At 44.8% G+C, this 13,828-nt stretch overlaps 1 protein-coding gene across 1 annotated transcript in view; it reads left to right on the top strand.

The window, feature by feature from the left end:
• The window catches only part of KLF11 (KLF transcription factor 11), an 11,865-nt gene extending 1,026 nt beyond the window's left edge, over positions 1-10,839 (top strand). The window contains exons 2-4 of the mRNA XM_057371424.1: positions 1,601-1,855; positions 7,622-8,615; positions 10,534-10,839. Coding sequence (XP_057227407.1) covers positions 1,601-1,855; positions 7,622-8,615; positions 10,534-10,838 — 1,554 coding nt within the window. The 3' untranslated portion in view covers position 10,839. The remainder of the gene's footprint in view (positions 1-1,600; positions 1,856-7,621; positions 8,616-10,533) is intronic.
• The last annotated feature ends 2,989 nt before the right edge of the window (positions 10,840-13,828 follow it).

Below are 13,828 nucleotides of genomic sequence, written 5' to 3'. Positions count from 1 at the left end.
AGGGTAGGAAGAAATAAACCCGCTGGCTTGGCTGCCTGCAGGCGCACTTAGGGGAACGCTGGCAGACTCTGCTACRTGCGGAGCCTCGCCTGGTGTGGCCCCGCTGTGACAGGCGGTTGAAGTCCAGGCTTGCAGGCACACATCGTGTTTTCCTCTCATTGTTTTTCGGTGGCAATTCTTACAAGTCTCTCTCCAAGCTGTTAATTGCTTTTACTCCTTCCAGRCCCCGAATCATGACATCTCCATGTCTCTGACATCACCCTAAATATGTAACTCATGTGTAACTCATGTTTTAGGGGAAAGTCCTCTTGGAATGCAGTGCCTACATTTTTTGATCCATTATGTTTAGCATGTTTGCCTGCACATCCCTAGAGTGTAGACAGTGTCACACAGTTTTACATCTTTGTGACACTGTTGAATAAGGATCATCCCACRTTACTTAACTCAGTATCAAAACTCATTGACTCATAAGTGCTGTCACCCAATGAGCAGAGTTCCTTCTAGGGCTTGAGGCCATGCTGATGGTGTGGTGTTGCCTTTTGCGTTAAGACCTTTTTGCTGCAGTTTGTAAACACTCTGTGTGACAGCAGTAGGCTCAAGAGGTTTGGTACATGGTTCTGAATCCCAGCCTTCAGGTTGGTTGGTGTGTCTAAAGACTGGAAGAGTTTGGATGCCTAGTTGAGACTGAGCTGGAATGYGAGTAATAAACCATCAGCCCAGCATAGCTTTTGGAGCCACTGCCAAGCACTGTGAAAGCTTTATGAAGTTTGGTTATCTTTTTGCAGAGAAGTCAAGTCTTTTGCATGCGTAYACATGCACACACAAATATTCTGTCAAATATGCTTGCAATTGGAAGCAAATCAGTATGATTACATTTTTTTCATGTTACTCAGTATGCATTTTAGATACCTAGCACCTGTGTAGTGTCAGACCTTTCTAAGGTCCTACTGCACTTTGAAGACTATTTTCCTTCCATCCTTTTCCCCCATCCTGGCTTCCCTATTGGTAAAAATAAGAATAAAATTCTTCTGTGATTTGTGGTACTCCAAGTAAGTGAACGTACCTTGAAGCATCTTACTGGCAGCTGAAATTTATCTTCTGAATGTTTCCAGGRTGAGATTAGTGCTGAATAGCAGTTGTCTTTTAGATCCAGGAAACAGCCTTGTCTAAAGAAGGCTTGAAGTCAGGATTTTCCGCTTTTTGCTTGTATGCAAGCATGGGATGTGTTTATTCAGAGCAGTGTTATTCAGGAGAGTAACCTTGGAAATGGGAGCCATACACATATCTGTTCTTTTCCTGGAAAACCACTTCTTTCTTTCTCTTAATTTTTTTTTTTTTTTTTTTTTTTTCCTGGACCCTAGGCTGCCACGTTTCCCCCGGAATTCCAGGAAGTTCCTTTCTTCCTCTTTGTTTTTTTTAAGAAAAGGGGATGTGGAGACGAGCTGCTGGGGGAAGAGTGAGAGTTGAGCCAGTTGGTAAAAGTCTTCCCACAGGCATGGGATCTGTTTCAGATGACCTTCATCRTGAGCAGACAGTGTGTGGGTGGTGTCAGCTTTGTATTCTGACTTGTCCTAATAGCCAGTAATCCGATTACACTCAGGTTGACATTGTGGACATCTATGAGTCCATCCGTGAACGGCAGCGTCATGACAGTGAAAGGTCTACCTGCAGCACCTTGGAGCAGAACGACATCGAAGCCGTTGAAGCCCTTGTTTGTATGAGCTCCTGGGGKCAAAGATCGCAGAAAGGTGACATATTAAAGATAAGGCCACTCACGCCCTTCTCGGATTCTGGGGATTTCACAATGCACACCGAGGCTACGGCTGAATTACCAAAGGACTATCTATCGACACTGGTAAGAAAAAATGAACACAGAATAAATATGCCCAACACTTGGATGTCATATCCCTGCAAKGCTTTAACTAGGCTGGAAGAGATAGGCTTGCCTTGCACACAGGTGTCCCTGTATCACAACCTGTGCTCTGTGTGTGTGCACAGAGTAGTGAGATGAGCGTGTTGAGTTTAGTTTTTTTTGCTGTCTCTAGTTTGGCAAATGTAGGGACTTTTGTTAAATTTGGGTGTGAAAACCCTTGCTGATAGGTTATGTGATTTGACAGGGATGTCGAGATGGCTGTTGTAGGTTTCTTGGAGCACTTTGAGTAAGAATGGCAGAGTGAGCCTTGGTGATTTGGCATCAACATATCTGCAAGCACCGTATAAGAACAGGCCCTTTATGACATTWTCCTTTACTGGTCATTATAAGAGAAAGTATATGTTACCATTATGAAATAGGCAWTTTAATTAGTTTCTGTGCTATGTGTTTGTACATGTAGTCTATTATTTCTCCAGACATTGGTCTACTCCAGCTGACTAATGTTAGTTGAATCAAAATTTTTTTTCTTCTATTTCAATTTATGCAACAAAAGTATGTATTAAAAAAGGGCTGGGTGCCATTTAGGTTTTAGATGGTTAAAGCCCATTTCAACTAGTAGACTTCTAGTATGCATTTGCCAGGAAAAAGGGGAATAATGGAGGAAAGAGGCTGAGATAAGAGCARCCTGACAAGCAGCTGCCATACTATCTCATGCTGCTCAGTATTGATGCTGCCTCTTGAGCAGCCCAGGAGATACCTTTCAGTGGGTAAGGAGGAAAGAGAGGTGATGCAGGAAGACAGCATAGAGACAAATGGATGAATAAGAAGGAAGAGAGCAGTTTTATTTGTCTTTATTCTAGAAGTAGCCATGAGAGGCTAATCATGAGGTAATCATTGGGAAAGGATCTACGGCTTGCTGGGAGCTTGAAATGGAAAGGTACAGTATTGCTGTCTATTGTTGGTCTGTTTATTCTGCTCATAGCGTCTTACAGCTGTGCCCATTACTGAGGAGAAAGATATAAAATACTTCCTTGTAGTGCATTGAGTATACCTGCAATGTTCTATGCAGGTTTACAGCTGGCTCAGTGCCTTCCTTTTATTAATATGCTTTTGAGCATAATCAGAATGGCTGTGAAATGAGGCAATGTACGTGTCCTGGTTTTGGCTGAGATGGAGTTAATTTTCTCCTAGTGCCTGGCACAGTGATGTGTTTGTGATTTAGGATGAGAATAATCCTGGTAACACACTGATATTCTAGTTGTTGCTGAGCAGTGCTTACCCCAGGTCAAGGACTTCTCAGATTCCCATACTGTGCCAGTGAGGAGGTGCACAAGAAGCTGCAGAGGTAGCATAACCAGGGCAGGTGATCTGAACTGGCCAGAGGGAAGTTTCATACCACAGAGTGTCATAAAGACTGGGGTGACCAGTGCTGTTGGGAAGSATGTGGGCAATGGTCAGTGGGTGGTAAGCAACTGTACTGTGCACCACTTGTTTCTCTTGGGTTTCATTCTTCTCTCTTTATCTCCCTGTAATAATAATTACAATTGTTGTGCTGTATTTTGCTTTATTTCAATTATTAACTTATTCGTATGTCAACACATGAGTTTTATCCTTCTGATTCTCCTCCATGACAGATCTGACCAGAGCGTGTTGAAACAAACTGGTTATCAGGATTAATTTTTATTAGTTTAATAGTTGTTGATCACAGTGTTGAATTATTTACTGTCAGAGTTGTTGTTGTGTTATGTAACAGTTTACTTGCTGTATATGTTTCCTCTTGTGTTCTGGTATCTTCTCTGGGGGCTGGGCAAAGGTTATCATTTTATTGTACTTYGTAACACTGAATTATGATAGCATAGAACTGCTGGCCTTGAAACTAATCTGGTTTTCATACTCTTGACACCTCTGTCATCGCTTCTGTGCTTGGGGAGCCATCTATTAGAAATTGCTAATAATGACACCTTTTGCCATTTTGCCTTGGAGAGCCAACCTGCATAGAAGACAAATACCATCTTCCCCTTCTCCTCAAGGCATGGGAATTTTGAAAATTTTGAATATCCCTGGGCTGTTGAAACCAGCATAATCTGAATGACTAGGAACTGTGAATGTGGTTCCAGTCTTGTTTTGGGTTAAGCATCTGTGGCTACTCAGACCTTGGCATCATGCACTGTGACTGCTCGKAGCCAGAGGATGAGCTTGTGCCCTTACCAGTTGTCCTCTTACACAAGAAGAAATGTACATGAAAGCTTGTTCAGTAAAGGATGAAGTAGGGCCATCACAWAAACTGGAGGAAGAGGCAGAACAAGAGGTAACCACTTGATCCYTATCCCTGAAGGAGCTGTGGGATATGTGAAAAGGTTTCAGCTGCTGTGCAGATGTGCATGTTATCACCTGGCTGCTCCAATGGGGCCAGAAGCCTGGAATTAGGAGGTGGGGAAGCCAAGCAGTTGGGATGACTTCCTGGGAAAGAGCATTGACAAGGTGATTGACAAAATGGCACAAGTCTTCAGCCTCTGTACTGGAGGTGRTTTATTATGACATGAGCAAGGCACAGTCACCCACAGATCCAGATGAAGTCAGCGTGCACAACCCACACGGCAGAAATTTGAACCATTTGCCGTGGACTGATCCAGCTCCAGAACACCTGCAATATTTTGATGATACCATCGTGGGCAATACAGCAGTAGAAGTTTTTGAGGAAGGGAAGAAAATAGTCCAAATTCCTCTGAAAGCTGCCGTAAAATAAAGTCCAGAAACCTGCACAGGAGATCTAGTTTTTAAGAACAGAATAGCAAGGTGGATATCTTCAGATCTCCGTGAGTTTGATTAGCAAAATGACAACTATGTTTTCACCAAGTAGTAAGAAAAACACAAGCTTTCTTAAGACATTGTGGGGTTTTGGAGAATGCACATTCCAAATTACAGTCTGATTGTCAGCCCTCTCCGTCCATTGACCCAGAAGAAGAATGATTTCAAATGGGGCCCTGAACAACAACAAGCCTTTGAACAAATTAAACAGGAGATAATTCATGCWGAAAATTAACTCTGTCCCAGCCCTTGGGCCAGTCCAGGCAGGACAAGATACAAAAAATGTGCTCTACACAGCCAAGGAGAGTGTCCCTACCTGGAGCCTCTRGCAGAAAGCACCAAGGGAGACTTGGGTCAGCCTTTAGAGTTTTGGGGGTACAGAGGATCTGAAGGCCGCTGTACTCCAACTGTAAAAGAGATACTGGCATCTTAGGARGAGGTTCCAGGCACTTTGGGAGTGATTGGTGCTGAGGCACAGCTCCCCCGGGCACCCCGAGTGCTGGTGCTGGGCTGGCTGGGTGTGCAAAGGATGGGTCTCCTACACATCATGTAGCTGATGCTGTGTGCATTAAGTGCGTTTTGCTGGTCACACTAGGAGCTCAAATGGGAACTTCCAGTCACCATGATTACTTCCAAGACTCCTGAGACTGGTCAGAGGACACAGATTCCAGGATGCCACCTGAGGAGGTGACGTGTGCTGAAAGACTCTTGTATAATAAGATATCAGAAAATGAGAAACAATATGCCTTGTTTGCTGTGTTGTAGGAAGGCACTGAAGAAGGAAAGGGGCTGAATGGASTGTCCTACAACAAATTACAGAAACTGCTGAAGGAGAAGGTGAATCAAGCCAGTTTTCAGAGGTGAAAACTGGCTTTAGAAACTGCTGAACAAGAAAAACAGCCAATGCTTTATCTCTGTACTGATTCACGGGTGGTGGCAAATACCCTGTGGTGGTGGTTGCAGTGATGGAAACAGAGCAGAGGTAAACCCATCTGGGCTGCTGCCTTGTGACAAGGTACTGCTGCCTGGGTGGAGAGCCCRGCTGTGAAGGTGTGTCAGGTAGATGCTCGTGTACCCAAGAGTTGAGCCCCTGAGAAACACCGAAACAACCAACAGGTGGACCAGGCTGCTAAGATTGAAGTGGCTCAGGTGGATCTGGGTTGGCAACACRAGAGTTGAATTATTTCTTGCTTGGTGAACCCATGACATCTGAGGCCATCAAAGAAGAAAACCAACATGTAGACGGGGTGATGATTGAGGGGTGGGCTTGACTATGGACATTATTATAGGGCTGTCCATAATTGTGAAACATGTGCTGGAGTTATTCAAGCTGAGCAGTTAGAGCCTCTTTGGTGTGGAGGACAATAGCTGAAATATAAATATGGGAGACCTGGCAGGTTGATGCTATCACTCCCATAAACCCRCCAAGGCAAGCACAGTGGCTTTATGATGGTGGAAGCAACCACTGGATAACTGGAAAGTATCCTGTGCCACCACCTGGAACACGTCCTGGGCCTTGGAAAGCAAGTCTTATGGCARCATGGCACCCCTGAAAGCATTGGGCCAGACAAGGGGACTCATTTCCAAAACAACCTCATAGACACCYGGGTTGAAGAACATGGCATTGAGTGGATGTATCACACCCCTRTCTGTGAAAATCAAAMATACAGTAGWCTGTTTAAACCAACATTGAGAGCAAGGGGTGRYKGGAYCTTCARACACTGGGATRCACATTAAACAAAGGCCACCWGGGCAGTCAGCATTAGAGGATYTGCAGCTGGRCCWGCTGTGCTCAAGCAAAATTTTACATCCTGTGAAATCAGGATTATATGAYGTCAATTGCCATATAGCACTCATGTCACCACTGCTGAGGTGGCTGCATGCAGCATAGGGGRTATTGCAGTAGGAATCACCCAGATTAATGAGGAACAAATGTCGATGAAACTGGACAAGCACAACAGTGATGGAATGAGAGCTGACTTYAGCAGGCAGCAATCCAGCATGACACACCATCTCTCTTCTGCCATGAAGCACTGCTGTGAGATGGAGCCCAARGTGATGCATAAATGAACTCAACAGATGTTTCAGAGGGATGGCCCATAGACTGAGGGGCCATAGACTTGGATACCTGTATCAAAAGACAGGARAAGTGATGAGGGTTTATTGGGATGTATTGAAAAGCATGGACATGGTTTAAATGGTATAGAATATGGAATGAATATTGTMCTGTTTTCAGCTGGGATAGTTAATTTCATCCTAGTAGCTGGCACAGTGCTGTGTTTGGCATTTAGGATGTGAATTATGTTGATAAAAGTCTGATGTTTTAGGGTAAGCACTGCTCGACAACAGTTAACTCAAGGACTTCTCAGTGCCTCCTGCTGTGCCAATGCAAAGGATAAGCCGTAGGGAGCATGGCTAGGACATCACTGACCAAACTGGCCAAAAAGATATTCCATACCATAGGGCATCCATAGGGCATCCTGTTCAGTGTATAAACGGGGGCAGTTGGCCAGAAGGGGCTGATCACAGCTTGGGCCAGGCCAGGTGGGTGGTGAGCAATTGTACTGTGCATCATTTGTTTATCTTGGGCTTTATTTCTCTCTCTCTCTTTTAATCTCCCTTTTCATTACAATTAGTATTCTTATTATTGTATTTTCCTTTATTTGAATTATTAACTTGTTCTTATATCAACTCATAAGTTTTACCTTTTTCTGATTCTTCTTCCCATCCCAGTGGGGATGGAGGTTGAGTGAGTGAGCGCAGTTTCATGGTACTTGGTTGCTGTCTGGGACTAAACCATAGCAGTATACTTTAATCAGTTTGTCCTAAGAGGCAAATTCTGAGATGCTGGGGAGGGGATGTAATTTTGTTTTTCAGAGTWAAGATACGGGAAACTGCTGTGGAATTACTGATCCACACTGGTGTGTTTTTTTTCTGCAGTGCATGACCCCTCCGCACAGCCCTGACTTTGTTGAGATGTCGGCAGCTACGCTCCTCTCCTCACAAGTCACTTACTCCAAACCAAGGACTGTCATGGCCAGCACAGCTGCCTGCTCAGTCACATCAGCCACCGGTGCCTCTCCCATCACCAAGCCATCTGTTCCCAGYGTGGGGCCACAGTGCAGTCAGAAGCCCGTGATCCGTGAATCCTCCGCACCTCAGCCCTGCAGGGCCATGGCCACAAGTGTCATACGTCACACAGGTGATAGTTCTGCTTACCATCACATTCCTGCTGKGCAAGAGAAGACAAAGGGAACTTCAGGCTACAGCACTTCCAGAGACTGGTGTGGAGTGGATGACCGAAAACATTCCAGTCTGCCACAGGACACGTGTGCTGGGGATGATTTAATCAACAAAACCTCTCCAGTACATCAGCCTTATGCACATGACTCCAGTGATACCGTGACCAATAAAGGGCAACCACCAGTCYGGCCTGTTTCGCCGCAGACCCACTTACCAAAGAATTGTGAGAATGACTTGCAGAAAAGAGCTACCCCAGCGACACCTGCCCCCGTTTCAAGCCCCCAAGTYCTCTGTCAAATGATCCCTTTAAATGGACAAAGCAGCATGATCAATGCCTATGTCAAGCCTTCAACTCCAGCACTCTCAACTCCCGTGAAACCCATTTTACCGCAGACAGCCCCGCTCTCCCAGCCTGTGCTCATGGGACCYTCTGTGCCTCAGGGGACTGTCATGTTGGTTCTTCCACAGCCCGCTGTCACACAGACACCGCAGTGCCCACAGACCGTGGTGACTGTGGGCAGCACCAAGTTACTGCCCCTCGCCCCTGCTCCCGTGTTCATCGCCTCCGGTCAGACCTGCGCCCCCCAGATGGACTTCTCCAGGCGGAGGAATTACGTTTGTGACTTCCCCGGGTGCAAGAAGACCTATTTCAAAAGTTCGCACCTCAAAGCCCACCTTCGCACCCACACTGGTGTGTACCAGAGGGCTGTGGTGCTGCCTTGTGCTGGGGTGCTGAAATGCATGTTTTTATGGGAGGGGGCTGGCAGAGGAAAGAGGCAGGTGACAGGGAGACTTCTGCTCATCTCAGGGAAGGAAGGGATGTTCGTTTGCCGTGGACAAGCAAAACAAGACATACTTTGTTCTGAGACCTCAGCTGACCCTGTAGTGTTAGCTGAATTTCACAGGTCTTGGCTGGAGCGAAGCTTTGCTGTCTGTGTGCATGTTTAGATCTGAGTGCAGTCCTGCCATCTGTACTAGATGGCAATGAATTGTGCAAGTCCCTTGTTTTGGGGCATGGAGAGGTCTGGTGTAAGCAAAGCATAGTACAGGTAGTTGGTCTTAATAGTTACATGAGTAAAAGAAAAGAGAAACTCAGACTGCCGTTTTTTTTCCCTTCCCCCAGAGTTTTGGTCAGGTTAAATGGGAATGCATTAAGGTTTTGGGCTACTGTGTTAGGAAGTAGAGCTGCTACAGGAATATAACAGTTTGTTTAGTTACAGAAAGGGAATCTTGGAGGTAAATGAAAATTAATTGTAATTGGTATGAACTGATTTGGTCAGTGTGGAAACAGCATACATRTGTTTTACTTACCCTTTTTCTGGTTCCAGGATCTTGTTAAATTAAAACTAACTTTGAGGTATATCAGGGATTGTTTTTGATATTGAAGGACAGGCATAGTGGGAGATTGGTACAGAATAGTTCTGTCTATTTTTAGTTTTCCTAGCCTTTTTTCACCCTACCTGCTGTTACCCACAGTCACTGTTTTATTGGATGTCAGCTTGCATGATGGGATTTGCATTAGTTTGCCAGCTTGTCTTTATAGTTCTTTTGGGGGAAGAACTTAACCTGTACATGAACCTAATCATTGTTGTAAATCATAGTTCAGAGGTAGAATGATGCTTCTGCTTCTGGCTTGAGAAGCTGCTGAGTTAAACCTGGTGCTTCAGGATAAACAGGCTATTAGCAAGTGCCTTGCTTTGTGCACATGGCTGCTGATCCATAGAGAGCCTGCGTGGGTGTCTGTATCGTGATTGAGACTAAGACATCAGTGGGAGCTGAGAAACACTGACCCCTCACTAGCCAGGTCACATTACAGGATCAGGAGGAGGAGTAGWTCAGCTTTCTTTTTGCACCTTTTCYGTACAYACCAAGTTAGATGATAYCACATCCAGCAGACACAGACTTCACTTTCAACACCTGAAGTAAGAACACTCYTGTGGGGCTTCCTTTCTGGGGGCCCCTTCTCTTCTGCCCTGAAATGGCCCCATAAATTTGGGCCACGTGRTGGATGTTTATCTGGAGCTCTGTGGGAGTTGAGGCAGTAGTTGCAGTTGTGGTTGTTCAGGACAGGTGGGATGTTTTCAGCAGTGCCCCTGGGTGAGCAGCAGCTGATGTGGGCAGCYTTGCTGACTGCTGCCATTCCTGGTCTGGGGGGGGCTGGCAGGACTGGCTGTGCCTCGGGAGTGCTTGCTGGGATGTGTTTGTGTGTGGGACCCCCAGGCTCCATTCCAGGCTTCCTGTCTTCCCACAGTGGGTGATGTGCTGCAGCCACAGAGATGGGGACACAGGGATGGGGGCAGGGGCTTGCTTCTGGTTCAGTCAGTGGATAAAGCAGCTTTAGGAAGGATCTATTTCTTTAAACTAGGATTTTGGACAATTAGAAAAACAGACTTGACTRAAGAACACATAACGAGATACAAGGGAATAAGTAGAAATGCTGTCTGTTATTTTTCTCTCGAACAGAACTTGAGCTTAAGCTCATGTTGACTGCTCCAATAAGGAGTTCTGTGGAACTCACTGGTTTTTCAAGGCAGGTTTTAGGTTAGTTCTTTGATAAAACTGCAACACAGCTTCTCAAAAGTGACTTACRTTTCCTTTATGTCCTGCAGGAGAAAAACCTTTCAGCTGCAACTGGGATGGCTGTGACAAGAAGTTTGCCCGCTCAGATGAACTGTCGCGGCACCGCAGAACGCACACGGGGGAGAAGAAGTTYGCGTGTCCCGTGTGCGAGCGCCGCTTCATGCGCAGCGATCACCTGACAAAGCACACCCGCCGCCACWCGACCACCAAGAAAACCCCCAGCTGGCAGACAGAGGTTGGCAAACTCAGCAGAATTGCCACAGCAGAGAAACCCAAGAGCAACAGCGCTCTGAGTATGCTCATCCCTGTCCCATCGCCTGCCTGCCAGGGCTAGAGTGAAGAAGCACCTTCTCTGCAAACTTTCTRAAGATCAGGAAGAGCTCCCATGGCAACAACAGAACGGGCAGTGGTTTTTGTTTTCCCCATGTTTGTGCATACTTTAGTTTCTTGCAGTTTAGGTCCTCTGTTGATAGTTCTGTGTGAGAAATCTATCATACTTGTTCATCCCTTCCCCGTTTGTTTTTTTCAGTACTTGGGCAATTGCAATCACCAGCACTTCAGGAAAGTAGAACTTTTTGGAAATGATTTTGGCAATAGGTTAAAAAAAGTTACTTGTAATGCTTGCTGTTAATACTTYGATGGACAGTAAAACAGGGTGATTTTTAATTTTTATACTACTATTTTCTATACCAAATATATTTTGTATTTGTTCATTTTGGCGTTGTTATGTAGGCAAATTACTTGCATTAGTAGGGCTGTGCTGGATGAGACCCAGAGTTTTGAAAACTCCTTTTCAGTAAACCTAAACAATTGCATTCAGAGTGTTCAGTAAACACTTAGTATTTGGTAACTCATACTAGTTGGTGTTTTCACACTTGCAGATCCTGATCCTGCAATGGGCWAGTGCTCTTACACCTTCCTTATGCAGGTGACACTGGACATCAAAGTGAATCATTAATTTTTAAAACAAACCAAACCAGGATGACTTTCTTTGAAAATACAAGGGTTGAAATTCTCAACATTTTATGAATTTGTACCCTTTCTAAGTGGAAGCCGATGTGGCTGTTGGTAGAAGCATTCCTGAGTCCACACTCCACTGGAGCAAAGTTTGGAGGAGCCAGGCTGCTCTGTTGGAGGCAGAAGCACAAACACTGTTTAGAAACTTTAACACTAAAAACTATACTTTATTTTTGGTCCTACTAAACAACATATCACAATAAACTGAAAAAAAATGCAAAAATGGCAAGAYAGGCCATGAAAAATTAGTGAGTCTCCTTATTTTTTTTTTAGTACAGGAGAATAGAAAATTAAAGGGATTTTTTTTTGTATTGTGGATGCTTGTGCACCTTATAGGAAATTGTTTAAGGCTTTATTTTACCTGTATCAATGCACCAGAGGAAGTACTAATTGTGTCTTAAGAGTTAAGAAATAGCCACCATGTCAACTTGATGATGCTCTTCATGTGGCCTTATACTTCTCCACAGTACTTTGTATAAAATCACCCTTTATATTAAACAATACACTCTCCCTGTTGAATGGATTTTCTTTTACACAAAGTGTAATGGTAGTTCAGAAATTGAGCCAGTGGCTGCAGGAGTGCTGTGCTGTAATGGCACGGTCTGAGTAACAAARTGCCCGTAGCACAATCGAACTGCTCCGTCCCCCTGGCAAAGTTTGGAAGTGGAAGGAGTGTGAAGGGACTCTGGCAGAGCTGACAGGAGAGCAAAGCACTAGGTGTTTTGCTGGGAGACAGCTCCCCTGCTGAATGAAATATTTCTGGAGTGCTAATTCCTTCTGGACTCTTCTCYCTTCAGCCACTCCTGCACTGAAGCTAGTGGAGCACTGAGGAGGATTGTTTTTCCWGTATGTGTCAGGTGTGGATAACCAGGAATGCACTGTCCTGCAGTGCTTTCCTCTGAAATCCTGGTTTTGCTCCCAGTGTGGGCAAAGCATGGATTTCATCTATGTAAGTGCTGACTTACCGATCTCAGCTGGCACTCCCCTGAAATCGGCAGAGACCTGCTTCAGTTAAATAATTCAGTTCATTATTTTTTACACTAAAGTCTATAGTTATAATTAAMTAGTAAATTTTCAAACTGCACTAAATTGGAGTATTGTGCTAAGTGTACTGAAGTTTTTGTGCCTGACCTTTCAAAGGGCCACACCCTGTTCACTGACACGTGCTGCAATCCCACTGACCCCAGCGTATGTGCCAGTGAATGTGCTGTGGACCTTGCTTTGGACTCTCCAAAGGGCTCAGTAGGAACCTCTTTTCCTGATGAAGTGGATCCTTGTAGTGTTGCTGTTCTCTGTTGCTACCCAGTTTTCCAAGTTTCTATGGTGAACAAAGATGTTGCTGCTCTTGCTTTTTTGTTTTTTAATCAGAAATCCCTTAGAGCAAGAAGCYTAGCTTTTGGATGCTGTTTTTGCATGCTTTTAACCAGGGGAAGCATGTCCTGTCTCAGTTCAGTAGCCAGTTTAGTACTTCATTTTTTTACAGACTATTTATGGTGCTCACCTGAGAAAACAGTTCGGAAACTTGTGTCATAATTATATAAACTGTTGTGTTTGATGCACCACTGGGGAAAAATGGTGGACTTGGAGAATACAGACTTTTAAAAAGTGTGTCATGTATGTGTGTCATGATGTGGAAAAGCAACTGCTCCCTCCTTGTTTGGGTGTCCCTGGCCTGCGATTCCTGGCAGCCCGTGCTGGGATGTGTGGATCGTTCTCTTGTGGATGTGCATGAATAGCTGTGCTGCAGTGTGGCTGTGTCTGCTCTGCCTGTTCCTTCCTGCTGTGTAAGGGTTATTTATGGATTTAGCATGACTGGCATAGCTGCTGTCTTTGCACTTTACTGCCTGAACTCTACTGTTCAGTCTTTTTATTTTGAGCCTATATTTTAAGGAAATGGAACCGCATTTTTGTACGTGTTTTTAACTTTTATTAAATAAAATGTATGTAACGTGACTGGTTTTAAATGATAAAAAATAACGTATATTTTCAGGTTTCCTAGGTCTCCACTCCAGAATTGTGTAAATCCTTCTGGATAAGTTGTGTGTCTAGGCCAGTGAATGACTTTGGGGCTTGCTAGTTCACTTATCTGTAAAGACAGGATTTTTTGGATCTCACTCGTTTATAATTGTACACCACTCATCTTGTGTATTTGGTAGAAGGTGCACACCCCCACCAAGGCTTGGGGCTTCTGTGGGCTCTGGGAGCAAGACTTGCTGGGTCCACAGCCTCCAGCATCTGTGAGCAGAAGGGATGTGCTGGGTGCTGCTCTGTGAGTGAATGCTCATGGTGTGAATGCTGGAAATAAGG

The sequence above is a fragment of the Malurus melanocephalus genome, unplaced genomic scaffold (genome assembly GCF_030028575.1).
Source record: "Malurus melanocephalus ecotype Western Australia unplaced genomic scaffold, MMel_1.1 scaffold_6, whole genome shotgun sequence".
NCBI classification, from domain to species: Eukaryota; Metazoa; Chordata; class Aves; order Passeriformes; family Maluridae; genus Malurus; species Malurus melanocephalus.
The sequence above is the reverse complement of the archived record's forward strand: the minus strand, read 5'-3'. Positions and strand labels throughout refer to the sequence as shown.